General features: G+C 42.1%; 1 protein-coding gene across 1 annotated transcript in view; it reads left to right on the top strand.

The window, feature by feature from the left end:
* Positions 1–775: 775 nt before the first annotated feature.
* The window catches only part of WDR75 (WD repeat domain 75), a 55,740-nt gene continuing 43,202 nt past the window's right edge, over positions 776–13,313 (top strand). The window contains exons 1-7 of the mRNA XM_018570665.1: positions 776–908; positions 4,408–4,537; positions 5,974–6,039; positions 6,149–6,245; positions 6,820–6,944; positions 10,240–10,310; positions 11,397–11,513. Coding sequence (XP_018426167.1) covers positions 823–908; positions 4,408–4,537; positions 5,974–6,039; positions 6,149–6,245; positions 6,820–6,944; positions 10,240–10,310; positions 11,397–11,513 — 692 coding nt within the window. The 5' untranslated portion in view covers positions 776–822. The remainder of the gene's footprint in view (positions 909–4,407; positions 4,538–5,973; positions 6,040–6,148; positions 6,246–6,819; positions 6,945–10,239; positions 10,311–11,396; positions 11,514–13,313) is intronic.

Below are 13,313 nucleotides of genomic sequence, written 5' to 3'. Positions count from 1 at the left end.
CACGGTGACGGTGAAATATGACATGCTGGGATACGGTGACAGTGACGGTGTAATATGACATGCTGGGACACAGTGACGGTGTAATATGACATGCTGGGACACAATGACGGTGAAATATGTCATGCTGGGATACGGTGACAGTGACGGTGAAATATGACATGCTGGGACACGGTGACGGTGAAAAATGACATGCTGGGACACAGTGACGGTGAAATATGACATGCTGGGACACGGTGACGGTGAAAAATGACATGCTGGGACACAGTGACGGTGAAATATGACATGCTGGGACACTCTTTACTAATGTCACTGTCAGCTGAATGAAGAGACAGAAGAACATTTATTATTTCATTATTGGATTGTGTCCATCCTGTGTACATTCATTTTCAATCCACTCATTGAAAGTTGTTTACAGCAAATGGGTGAGCTTCTCTTCAGCCATCAGCATGATATCCATTTAACAGACAGAAAAGTGTTCTTCCTGCTGCTGCATAGAAGTCTGATATTTTTATGAATGAGATGAAAAGTCCTGAAATCGGCTGAAGAAGAACCGACAGGCTTTCTCCATCCACAGAAGTTTGATGGAATATAACGTCCGAGGGCATTTGGCAGACGCCTCTTCCTGCCAGTACACCAGCCTCGGGATCGGGAGCGCGCACTCTAAGCTGCGAGCACGCGCAGGGCAGCGAGCACGCAGGCCGGGGGTGACTGCATGCAGACGTTCTCTCTACACCTGCACTCTATGGTATGTAGTTCTTCCGGCTCTCAGCTTCCTGTTCACCCTGTAAGCACATGTGAAGTGTGCAGGGACTCCAGAGCAGAATGATGGAGGAGGAAGAAATTCGTGTAGTTCGTTGTGGGGGGAGCAACATTAATGATCGTAGAGCTGTGTTTTCTGCTAATTCCTTGTAAGTGGAAACTGATATATAAAAGATTGCTGGCTGACTGTTCTGTAACTGTTTTCTGTTAGGTTTGGTAACTATCCTCTTACTTTTTTTTAGGTCCACAGTGTTAATCATTTGTGTAAGCGCTTTATTATACATGAATACATGAACCCTGTGCAGAAGTGTTCAGGCTGCAGTTGTTTACCTTCAGAAAATGTCAGTTGCCTGGCTGTCCCGGCTTCATTATTTATTATTTTTGAGTCACTAACTTGGGGCAAGTGTGCAGATTAGGTCAGAGGGAAGATAAGGTTACAGTGAACACAGAGTTCCTGATCTGCTGATCAGTGTTTCAGTAATAAATCCATTGGGTGAGCATGGCTGCTGAGCAGCTGGCATTTTCAGAAAGTGAAGTAGGCTTCATTCAGTACAGGTTTCCTATACAGGGAACCCTTTTAGGACAGATGTATGGTAGCGGCAATTACTGCCTTGTTTTTGAAGGTGCATTCTCATTGCCTGTCATCTTCATATTTTGCTTATTTGTGTGCCAGAGACCTTTAAAGATGTCTTGTTTTTTTTTGTAGTGTTAGACGGATGTGTTGTCATACATAAACGTGCATTTCCTTTGTATGCTGACATGCATTGTTTATGCATATTGACTTGTGTTCATAGAAGAGGAAAGAGTTAATGAAGCTAATTAATACATGCTGCCAGCACATCAGAATGCATGTTACATGTATGTAACATGCAGCATAAAAACAATATGTTGTATTTTTCTCCAAATGCTCCAAGATGGGAACAGGCACTACTTTTATTCTGCAGTAACGCGTATGTTAGAATGCAACAGTGTACAGGGCCCTCAAGAGCTTCAGACATTATTTCTAGCATATCACAGCTCATTGTACAGTAGACTCTTCATCTTTTAAATTGTATGTGGAGCAACTAATGTTGAATCAAAATAACCCCATGTAAAATCATTCAAGTGACATTAAACTATGTATTTTTGTTTCCATCCCCCCAATGTTAGGGTAAGGACTTACCTTAAATGATGTCTCTTAATCCCATCTTCTTCTTCTTCTTTCCAGTCGTTTTCATCTGTCCCTCCAGCGCTGCTGCGGGTCTCTGATCCAGCGCTGACTCCTCTGTTCTTGCTGGCACTTCCCGACCCACGGTGTCTGCATGCGGGTGCACGCCGTCCATATACTTACCTTGTGTCTCTCCTCGTCTCCCAGCTGAAAATCTGAACTGCGCATGCGCCCGCCCCAAGATGCTTTGCAACCGTCTGAGATTTTTGGACGGGAGCGCGCGGGGAAGACGGGGTAAGTTTTTAAAGCGGTTAAAAAAAAAATTGTTTGCATATATCTACTGCTTGCTAGCTGTAGATATATGCAAAAAAACTGAGGGTTTAAAAACCCTTTAACATCAGTTACATCCCTCTATACATGTCATAGCCACCCCACATGCACTTTACCGGAGGGTTTAATAACCCTTTAATGTAATCCATTTTCTTTTCACTGAATTTATGCTGATAAGTCAGTTACCAACTTTTGTTGTTGTAAAGTGATTTATTTTTTCTCTTTATTAGTAGAAATTAAAGGGTGTTTTAAACCCTCATTTGTTTTTGCATATATCTACTGCTAGCAAGCAGTAGATATATGCAAAACGACAACAACAAAAAATGATCTTGGGGCGGGCGCATGCGCAGTTTAGATGTTCGCCCGGGAGAGGAGGAGAGACACAAGGGAAGTATATGGAGCAGCGTGGACCCGCACAGACTACGTGGGATGTGAGCGAAGAGGAGGACAGAGGAGTCAGCGCTGGATCGGAGACCTGCACCAGCGCTGGAGGGACAGCTAAAAACTCCTGGAAAGAAGATGATGATCGGATTAAGAAGCATCATTTAAGGTAAGTCCTTATATTAGCCCTGTAGGGGACAGGGGTGGAAATTTGGCCTTAATGTCACTTTAAGTTACTGCCACACCATGGAGCTTACACAAGGCTCCTTTTCTTTGCACCTGTGGATAAACAGTGCAGCAGATGATTGAAGAACTTGGGCATAGGAGATATATCCTAAAGGTTCTAGGTTGTATCGCCTATGCCCTGTTCTTTGTACCTTGCCACTGCTCCCCATCCCAGGTACTAGCTAATCCTGGTTGTCAAAGTGACACCCAAGGCTTGCTTTGTATTATTATATGAGTGACTGCAGCCGCTTTGGTGTGTAATGACAATTGAAGATTGTCTGCAGGTGTCATTCAGAAATGCAATATTATATCACTCATATGTAGATCTAAGGAATGACCGTTAAAGTGGATTTTTCTTTTGTTTTTGGGTCCCCTCTTCTATAATTAAAACAATAGTGGCAGGTTATATGCTGAAGTTCTGCTTTATTCTGCATCTGTCCTCAGTTTAAGCAACAGCACAAGTAAAGAAAAAAAAAAAAACTACGATCTGTTTTTATTTAACCCAATATTAATCCTAACCATAATTGGCCCTAATAAACTAATTTTTCTACTGATTTCTTTTTTTACCATTAATATTTAAACTTTTTTTGCTTTCATTTTTTATTTGCCATTTCTTATAAAACACTTTTTTGGTAAGATAAAACTGCCAAAAGAAAGCTTTGTCTTCAAAAAATGTGTTATGACAAGGTTAACTAAACTAATTAAGGGGATGGAGGACCAAAGCTATGAGACAAGGTTACTAAACTTAAATATGTTCACGCTGGAAGTGCTGAGATTAAGGGGGGGCATGATTTTGATGTTCAATGGGGATAGCAGCATCAGCAGTAAACTTTTTACTATAAACTCCATAACAAAGACTAGAGGCCACCACCTAAAACTGGTGGCGAAAAGATTTAAAAGGGGCGTAGGGGGTTCTTCTCAGTTAGGGTCTGGAACTTGCTGCCACAAGCAGTGGTATCAGCTAAGAGTGTGGAATCATTCAAAAAGCATTTGGACAATTTCCCAAGAGACCGTAACATACGGGGGCACATCTACTATTAAAACAAGACCACACAGGGACGCAAACACATGCAGAATCACATGCATACACGCAATAGGTTAAACTTGATGGACCTGTGTCTTTATTTGACCTCAAATACTATGTAACTATGTTATTGATGAATAAATAGGCCCATAGTGTAAATGTAAATATCGCTTTACTTATTTAAAAAAAAATATAGGTGCAAGTGCTCATGAGGTTTTGCAGCTGCTGGTGACAGCATTATTTTGAATCAATGCTTTACCCTTTTTGGACAGAGCACAGGTTTACTTTAAATGAAATGAACCCCTACTTTTGCAGTGAAATGTCAGGAAACAGGAATAGCTCATTGTTTGCATAAAAATATTATAGTATTGACAGTTGTGAAAAGGCCCAGAATTTACATTTCAGAGCTTTATGAAGAGGCCCTCAGGAGTATTGTCTGATTTCCCAGGGCCGTTATTTACCTTTCTTGGGTGTTTAAAAGTTTTTCCACATTTTACAACAGCAGTAAATGTGCTTTCCTTTTTCTTTTCTTTTTTAACAGGTTTCTCTTCTGTGTCTCTGGGGACTTCATCAAAGTCTTTAGCACTTCCACACAGGAATGCATTCATGTCTTACAGGGCCATAGTGCTGTGGTGACTGGAATTGAGCTGAACCCAAGGAATTACCTGCAGGTAACCAGCAAGCTTTTGATAACACCATGACCCTTTCATATTGTTTTGCTACCAGTAGGTTTAAAAGTTTAACCACTTGCTGACTGGGGTATTAAAGCCCCTTCCTGCCCAGGCCATTTTTCAGTATTCAGCGCTGCGCTTCTTTGACATTTATTCCGTCATGCAACGCTGTACTGAAATTAATTTTATACCATTTATTTTTTTTACTTTTAAACTTGATTGCTATCACATAGGGGGCTAAAAATCCCCCAATGTGATAGCCAAAAGCAATGACAGGTCCTCTTTATAAAGACATCAGGGGTCTCTGAGACCCCTAATGTCACCTAGGGACCCCCAAAGAAGCTGATGAAGCAGACATCTGCTCCATCAGCTACTTCTGTGTCTCTCAGCCAGAGAAATGACAACTAAAGGCGGAATTGATGTAATAGACATCGCTTCCGACTTTAGAGAGAGAAGGAAGAGAGGTCAGCGGTGGGGGAAATGCTGATCTCTCCTCCTCACTACGGGCAGTCGCTGTGCCGGTCCCAGGCTCGCAGGAGAGACAGCGGAGCCCATGATAACCGGCAGCGACCGGGGGTGTCACGGTAATACAGGTGATCGGACGGCTGTAGAGCCGGCCGAGTGCTTGTATACAACAGCTGGCGACATGGTAAATCATCATCGGGAAGCATCCGCCGTCCGCCTGTAATTTTACAACGGGCGGACGGCAAGGGGTTAAGGAGTCAAATCTAATTGCTATGCAATACTTTCCTGTTTACAAAGCATTAGTGCTTTGAGCACGGATGTTAATGTTCTAGTTCCACCATAACCTTACTTGGAGTTTGTACATTATTCCATTATTTGGGTGGATTTCATTAGGTTTGTCTGGTTTCCATCTATGCTGGATACACACTGGAATGTTCTGAACATATTGTTCGGGTAGGCTTGTGTTTCTGTGGTAGATGATGGATGGTAAATTCAACCAAGGAATTTTCGCTTTAGGGCCTGTTCACACGACGTCCGTTTTGTGTGCTGACCGGCTCCGTACGCTGCAGCACTCAAAATGCATCCCAATGTATCCCTATGTGTTTTATGGGCTCCAGTTCTCACGTGCGCAGTCCGTTCAGCTTACGACAGAAAAAATACTGAATGTCACATTTTGTACGGTCAGGAAGCGCAAACGCATTAAAAGTGCACTGCACTGCAGCTAACATACTAACAGCCCCACTCCAGCAAAAAAAACAATTTTTTTAAATTTATTTTTTACTGGAACGCATCAAAAACGTGGCAAAAACGCACTGCATCAGTCTGCAGATCCGCACCTGATCTCATGTGAACAGGCCCTCAGTCTAGCACGTAGCTCTCCTCTTCAGTCTCCATAATGTAACTAGTACTGTTATCTTGTTTTGGTTGCTTGTTTTGTATAGTTTTAATGAAAATGTATTTTTATTTTTCAGCTTTACTCCTGTTCGTTGGATGGTACTATTAAATTATGGGATTTTATGGATGGTATACTAATTAAGGTATATTTAATATACTTTATTGTTTTATTTGATTTTTTTTTTTTTTTCTTTTCACTGATGGTTGGTGTTTATTTTTATAACTCTTTTAAACTTTATTTTTTTTTTTTAGAATTTCATAATAGATGTCAAACTGTTTGGTTTGTATACTGCTGTCAAAGAAGACCTTGTATATGCTATTGTACCGAAGAATAATGGTGGAGCTTCAGGTTTGTTGAATCTTGTACATGTTTTATTTTTATGTCCCAACAATAGATTATAATTTAGTTAGAAATAGCACAGGTTATGGGGGCAGGGGGCAGGCCAGCCCATGACTGTAAAAGTTAAGATGTGCATAATTTAAAGCAGACCCCAAAGGTTTACTTTATGGTATAGGGGTTGGGAGAGTAGAAGTGTGTCTTATTTTGTCTGTAGGCCCAGTTCAGCTCTAGCTTTGGAAACCTCTTACCTGCTAAGCTCCATTTTCCTTTCTGGTATTGTACAGAGTATGGCCTCTTTTTGGGAGCATTTTGCAGGTAGTTTTCACCTCGGCACATGCTGGGTTTGAAAGTGTGTGTACTATGGCTAGTACTTTGCAAAGCAGTGGATTGCTGAGACGTAGCTGGCAACATGCTGTCTGCAGTGTTAGGATCATGGCTGCTTTGTGTTCTCTATTGCTTCTCCCTGCTTTCAGGGTGGCCAAGCAAGGGGCATACCACTGTCAAAAAATGGTGTTAACAGTACTTAAATAATATGTTTTGTTAATCAAAACAACTGTGTGTGTAATTTAATTTAATTTTTTAGACACATTTCAGTTGGTTTCTGTAAAGCTACCAAAGTCAGTCGACCGTGAATGTGAAGCCAAAGAAATGTCGGTGATATCTGAATATATTCGTCCATCACCAAAATGTACAGCAGTTGGCAGAGATGTGAGTGTTGAATTGCTTTGTATAAATTAGTGTTGCTTTCATTGAATTTCCTTATTGCAATATGAGCCTTTAAGTGATATTAAAGTCAGAAGGATTTTAAACTTTATCAAATGCTCTTAAAATCACTTACAATGAATGCTACTCCTTGATGCTTAAACGTTTTCAAGGTTATTCACAAAAGGGCGAAGAGTTTAAGCCCTCGTTCACACCTGAACGTTTTGTAGCGCGTTCTACGCTCGGCGAACGCTCTACAAAACGCTCAAACATCTAAATCCCATTGTATTCAATGGTCTGGTTCCCACCTTGGCGTATTTCCGCCTGTCCCTATCGCGCTACAAAACGGCCCACGCCTAAAAAGGTACATGTACTACTTTGGGCCGTTTTTGTTGCGCGTTTCCATTGGGATACAGCCAAGTAGCCCTCGGAAACGCGCGTATGTCGAGCAATTTTTTTACCGCGACTCGCGGTAAAAAAAACGCGACAGACGCGCATATGCAATACGCCTAGGTGTGACCCAGGGCTTAAGAAGGCAGGAGAAGTTAACAATCCAGGACAACATAGCTGATTTTGAAAAATTCTCACTTCACTCTTCACTTTCCAGTTCATCTATGTTGTCCTAGATTGTTCACTTCTCCTGCCCTCTCCAAACTCTTCACCCTTTTGAGAATGACCTTGTCAGTTTCCTGCAGAATCAGCTGGTCCCCTGAGCACTGTTCCTGACTTCTTGTTTTAGAGTGACTCCTTTCTCAAGCAGCGTGCTATGCAGTCACCCTTGTGTGTGCTAGTATGCTGCGTGTCTCCACAAACACAGCAAATCAAGCTACTCACCTCCCCCCTGGCCCCCTCTCCTCCCTTCTTCAAGCCAGGAGATGAACAGTTGCTGGAGTCTGCACTGTCGTTTGGGATCTTGTACTGGACAGGAAGTTCAGGGAAGCTGAGCTGAGAGACTTGGGAGCAGCTGTTCAGAAACATGATGATTGTGTTTTGGTGAAAATGCAAAGCAATGATTTGCTGAGCAATGTATATTTGTTTGATCTGGATTCATTATTGATAAAAAGTTTGAGAGTTTAAAAGAGAACTATGGGGGTAAGTGTTTTTCCCCATAGTTCTGTTTAGGGTCACAGGAGGACATATACTAACCTCCTCACGTGACCCAAAACTCAGTATTTTGCGGGCTATTGCCCGCGATATACTGAGAGCACCGCAGCCGGGACGAATCCCGACAATACTATCTGGATCCACCCTGCTGCGTGAGAGGCAGAGACAGCTGTGCCTGCACCCTCCTCCGTCTGTTCCTCCACTCGGCACTGGAGGATAGGAGGGGGAAGGGGGGAAACCCTGCGAGGAGTGGTGACTGACTGTCACCGGTCTCTGCAGGCAGAGGATCAGAAAGTGAGCGAGCAACGGTATGTGTTCGCTCACTTCCCGTTCAAAAGAGCCGACGTGTGACAGCTTCTTTGTCGCAGGTCAGCTCTAACCATGGGGATGAGTGGAAACCACTCCCCTCACAGTTCTCCTTAACGGAGGGATTTGTTTTTTTTGACATGGCATCAAGTCTTTTTTTTTCATTCTGGATTTAACCTGGCCAAATCCTGTGCGTGGGTTTAGGTCTGCAACAAACTAATCGAATAATCAATAATGAGAATAGTTGTCATCTATTCTCATTATTAATTTAGTTGGTTGGATCCCCAGCTCTCTCCTCCATGCTGGGAGGGAGGGCACAGCAAGCAATGGGCTGTAAATACAAGATTCCATCTGCGGAATCTTGCCACTGGCAGCTGTCATTCCTGGCTGAAGCAATTCAAGCGCCATATGCTTACAATTCAATAAAAAAAAAAAAAAAGTGGGAAAAATGTAATTTCCAGTTTTGGCCTGACAAATTCTGCTGCGGCAGGTGCGTTGCAGTGTCGTTCATTTCAATGGCAACCCACACGTGCCTACTACCCACAGTGTGATCGCCCGCGCTGGAACGCACAGTACCGCAGTGCCGTGCATTCCAATTCACTGCGATTGCAAAAAAGTGTGCATGCAGTTTTATTCTGAAGTAAACTTTGTAACACTGCATTTGTGTATTTTATTTTAAATTAAGGTTGGTATTTATTCTTTTTTTTAATCTGATTGAGAAAAAAAAAAAGCCAACTAATTGATTCATGAAAATAATAATTTGCTGCAGCCCTACATGGGTTTCATAAGAGGCCCATGCTTTTACCTTTGCATTTAATGTGTGGTAGATTTGGATCAGAAAAACCTGTAAACATCTTTTTCCTGGAATCCTTTTGTCACCTCTCACTTGCAATTTTTTTATGACCAGCAGCAGAGCATTAATAATTACAATAATAAGCATTATTAATAATAAAAGTGACCTCTGTTGAAGTGGAGAATTGATCTTACCCCCAGGCAAATTATGCCACAACATTGGTCTCCTGGTAGCCACTAACAAAGTGAAACATCTAAGCAATTCCAGAAGAAAGGATAGTAATCCTTGTCACTAATATATATATCTCCAGCCGCAAAGCTGCTGTGCTGGTCCCGGGCTCACACCGGGAACAGCGGAGCCTGGGATCGCCAGCAGTGGCGGCGACGGATGGGGGGGCCCGCACACCCAACCGGATATTACAAGCGATCGGGTGTCTCTACAGACGCCCGAACACTTGTATGTAAACAGCCATCGTTGGCTGTTTACATTCAAAGCCTATCGGCGGGCACGAGTGGAACGGGATAGGATGTCTAAAGACGCCCACCCGCCCTCAAGAAGCCGCTGTCCGGCCGTTTAATTACAACGGCCGGACAGCAGGTAGTTAAAGAATAATTGTGAGCTGGCAATATTATGGTTCCTATAGTCACTAGGTAGTGAACAAGTAAAAGGATGACTGCCCTGATGCACAAACTTTCAAAATCATGTTTGTAATGACAGCTCACATATTTCTATCCTTAAAGGGCCCACTTTAAGTTGACGTTTGTACCGTCTATACAAACATAAATTTTTAGGCAATTTCTTCCACTTTTAGCCAGCTTACTAACAAAATGAAAGCAGAGGGCAAGACAGTCTTCCACCAACCAGTTACTTTAAAAATGTTTGCGATAGGTTGCTTCAATCAGTTCAACCACCTTTACAATGGAAACCTGGTTAAAAGTGGTGGTAATTGTTTGACAACTGCCATGTATGTACCAGCATGAAGCAATATATAAAATGACAAGAGCAATGCTAAAAGGCATACCACACCATATAGCATACCAAAACGCTATACAACCCTAGCAATTGATATATTCCTTTTTTTTTTTTTTTCCTGTGAAGGATGAATATATTGCCACAGTGAATGGATTAAACCTCTTGGTCTATTATCTCAAAAACAAAAAGTGTTTCAGGTAAGGATGACTTAATATGCTAATACATGGTTGGTTGTCTGAAAAGGTTCTGATTTATCCAGGCCTCGGTATAGCTAGTAGTAGTTAGTCTCTTTTAACTGAACTTGTTCTATGATGTTGAAGATGTTTCTTCGCCAATCATCCATGTAGCTTGGCACCATTCAGATTGGGTTTGAGTGACTTGTGTGGCCAGAAATGCTGGGGTATGTACATGCACCAAATAAAACTAAAAAAAAGACACTACTATCTACATGGTTTATTGTCTTGATTTGTTTTTTCTTTGGGGGGAGTGTGCTTTCCTCCATCCAGCATTTTATTTCCATTCATTGAAATGTGAAGTTCTGATGCATTAAGCACTACTGTACTTTATAAGTGTGTCAGGATGTGCATTTTCTTTGTTTTTAACCCAAATATTACGCACTTGGGGTCACGGATCCAACAGAACATAACATTTGGCAAGATAATCACACAACCAGCATATACACATATAGTTGCAGACATACTGTGACAATACCACTCCTGCCTACTCAGAAAGGACCAAAACATACCAGTATCCCCAGCTTATAAATACATCTTGATACAGTACTGAAAATGTAACCCAAAGTTCATGCTGCCAAGAGTCCAGAGTCAAATGTGAATTGGAGAGTAGGACAAGTAACAAACTAGCTAACCAGAAGTCCAACTAGGTAGGTATCCCTTTTTGATCACCTCAATTTAACCTCAATTTGCTATTTAATTTTTTATGGCCTTACTGCTTTAGATCTGGGCCCCTAAATGTAATTCTGTTAGGGTTCATATCTTCCTTTTTAGGTCTGTTTCAAACATTTTTGCTTACTTTTTAATACTATTCTGAAAGGTGTTTCATTCCACTAGTGATATTGCAAGCATCCTACACGATTTTATGGAAATTCTGAAAATGTACTGCTCTCGCAAATTCAAAGTGAAATATTCATCTCTACCCATTTTATTCAAAGCTTTTATCTTGTTGGAAGCTTAAATGAAGGATATTTGGTGAAAATAAAATGGTATGCCGGTACTGCATGATCATGCTAAATACTTAATGGCAAAATGTGCTGTTTCATTCAGGTTCAGTTTAGGAGCAACAAGCAAAAAGGGTGGCAACAATATATTCACTGTTGTGAAATGCCATCCTTATGAAGACTGCATAGCTACAGGACATAAAGATGGCAAGATTCGACTCTGGTAAGTGTTTAGATACCTTTTAAATATGTTAAATATTTTGCATTTTTATTCAGGTTTGTAAATTATTATTTTTTTCTAGAGATCTCACCTGGATTCACCTAAAACCTTCCTGCTTTAGAGAAAAGACAGGGTTGGTTTAGGGAAAATAATCCATGTGATGCAGTTCATTGAAGCCCTGGAGCATGAAATATCCAAATTAAGTCTGCTTTAGCGGATCAAATATTTCTATCCTGCCACATACCCTTTGAGCTAATGATAGACCAATACTCATGAAAATATTACTTTCTTTCTCGTCCTTTGCGGCACTTAGGAATACAGATATTGTTGGGATATACTGCCGCCTACAGGAGGTTTTGGAAACTGGCAAACAGAAAAAATCCTTAGACTAGCCCCGAATAACCCCTCCTCTACCCAGCATGCCTTGGTTTTTAGCTAGTTTCTTTTTTTTTTTTTTTCTTCAGTTCTGCTGAGAGTCTCACCAATCTTTTTTTGCCTTTTGGGATTCTTCTTCTATTGACTGCAATCAAAATTTCTCTCTACCTTACTGCTTGAGCTTGCTTTTACATGGCAACTATCTGTGTCAGCCTTTCCTGCAGCCTGACTTTGGAATGCCGTGCCACTTTTAGCCTGGAATCTGACCTTCGGGCACTAGGTTCCTCTAGTGGTGCACTTCGGACTTTGAGTGCTTGCCCTGTCCTCGAAGACTCTAGCCTGATTGGGCATAGCAATGGGAGCTACTTCATATAATTAAACCACTGGGCACTTTTCAGCTTTCCTGCTGCCCTCCTCCCCTGACCTTGTTTATCTCTGGCTATCAGGCCCTCATCAGCCTCCAGTTGCCTGGTTTTGTGAGTATCTGAGATGCTGCTTTGGTTCCTTGAGCCTAGCTGCATCACTGCCATGCGGTCACAATATTTGGAAGTAGAGAGCGCTGAATCTGGGCAATTGTTCTGTTTAAAAAATTTTTTTTCATCCAATAGTGGTTCAGTGATGGGTATATATGCTGTCATAGGTGCCTGCAGTCACAAATACATTTTTTTTGCAGATCACCACCATAGAGGCTACTGAGCTTTCCCCTTGCATAGTGTGTTTTTGATCTTCCCGAGGCTTTAGAACAAGCTGGGCCTTTTGGTTGAAGTGTTTATCTCTAACTCAAATTCAGATACTCCACAGTATCTCTGATGAGACTGTTTTTGAGGTGCTGCAGTCTCTTGCAGTTAGTATTACAATACATTTTGGGCTTATTGATGCAGTGTGCTCTACACTGCATTTGGAAGATCATCCTACTGTCCACAGCCTTGGGTCTTTCAGAGCCCTTTTAGCTTAGTCAGGGTTTTTCCTGGTAGGATTTGCTCAGTGAGGTTAGTTGTCTGGCCATCTTGATCTGGCTATTGATCTTAGGGGTTCAGGGTTGTAAATGCCTCGGGCCTACCCACTAAGAGTGGCTGGTTTTTCTGTCCAGGATCTCTGGACAGGTTCCTTCCCAGAACCTGTTGGACCCTTTTCTTGTTGACCATATGAAGGTTTTGTTCTACCCTACATGGCTATTTTGCCGTTTTGGTTGATTACTGTATATACTCGAGTATAAGCCGAGTTTTTCAGCCCATTTTTTGTGCTGAAAAGTGCCCCCCTCGGCTTATACTCGAGTCAGCTTCTCAGTGGTCAGGTTTCTTCTTACTTACCTCGCCGAGCGTCGCGTCACTGCTGCTCCGGTGGGCGGCGCTCCGAGCGGGGTCATCTGGCAGTCTCCGGGTCCTAATTTAGGTGGCCGGAGACTGCCAGATGACCCTGCTCGGAGCG

The sequence above is a fragment of the Nanorana parkeri genome, unplaced genomic scaffold (genome assembly GCF_000935625.1).
Source record: "Nanorana parkeri isolate BGI_ZX_2015 unplaced genomic scaffold, ASM93562v1 scaffold1569, whole genome shotgun sequence".
Taxonomy (NCBI): domain Eukaryota; kingdom Metazoa; phylum Chordata; class Amphibia; order Anura; family Dicroglossidae; genus Nanorana; species Nanorana parkeri.
Note: the sequence above shows the minus strand (reverse complement) of the source record. Positions and strands in the feature narration are given on the sequence as shown.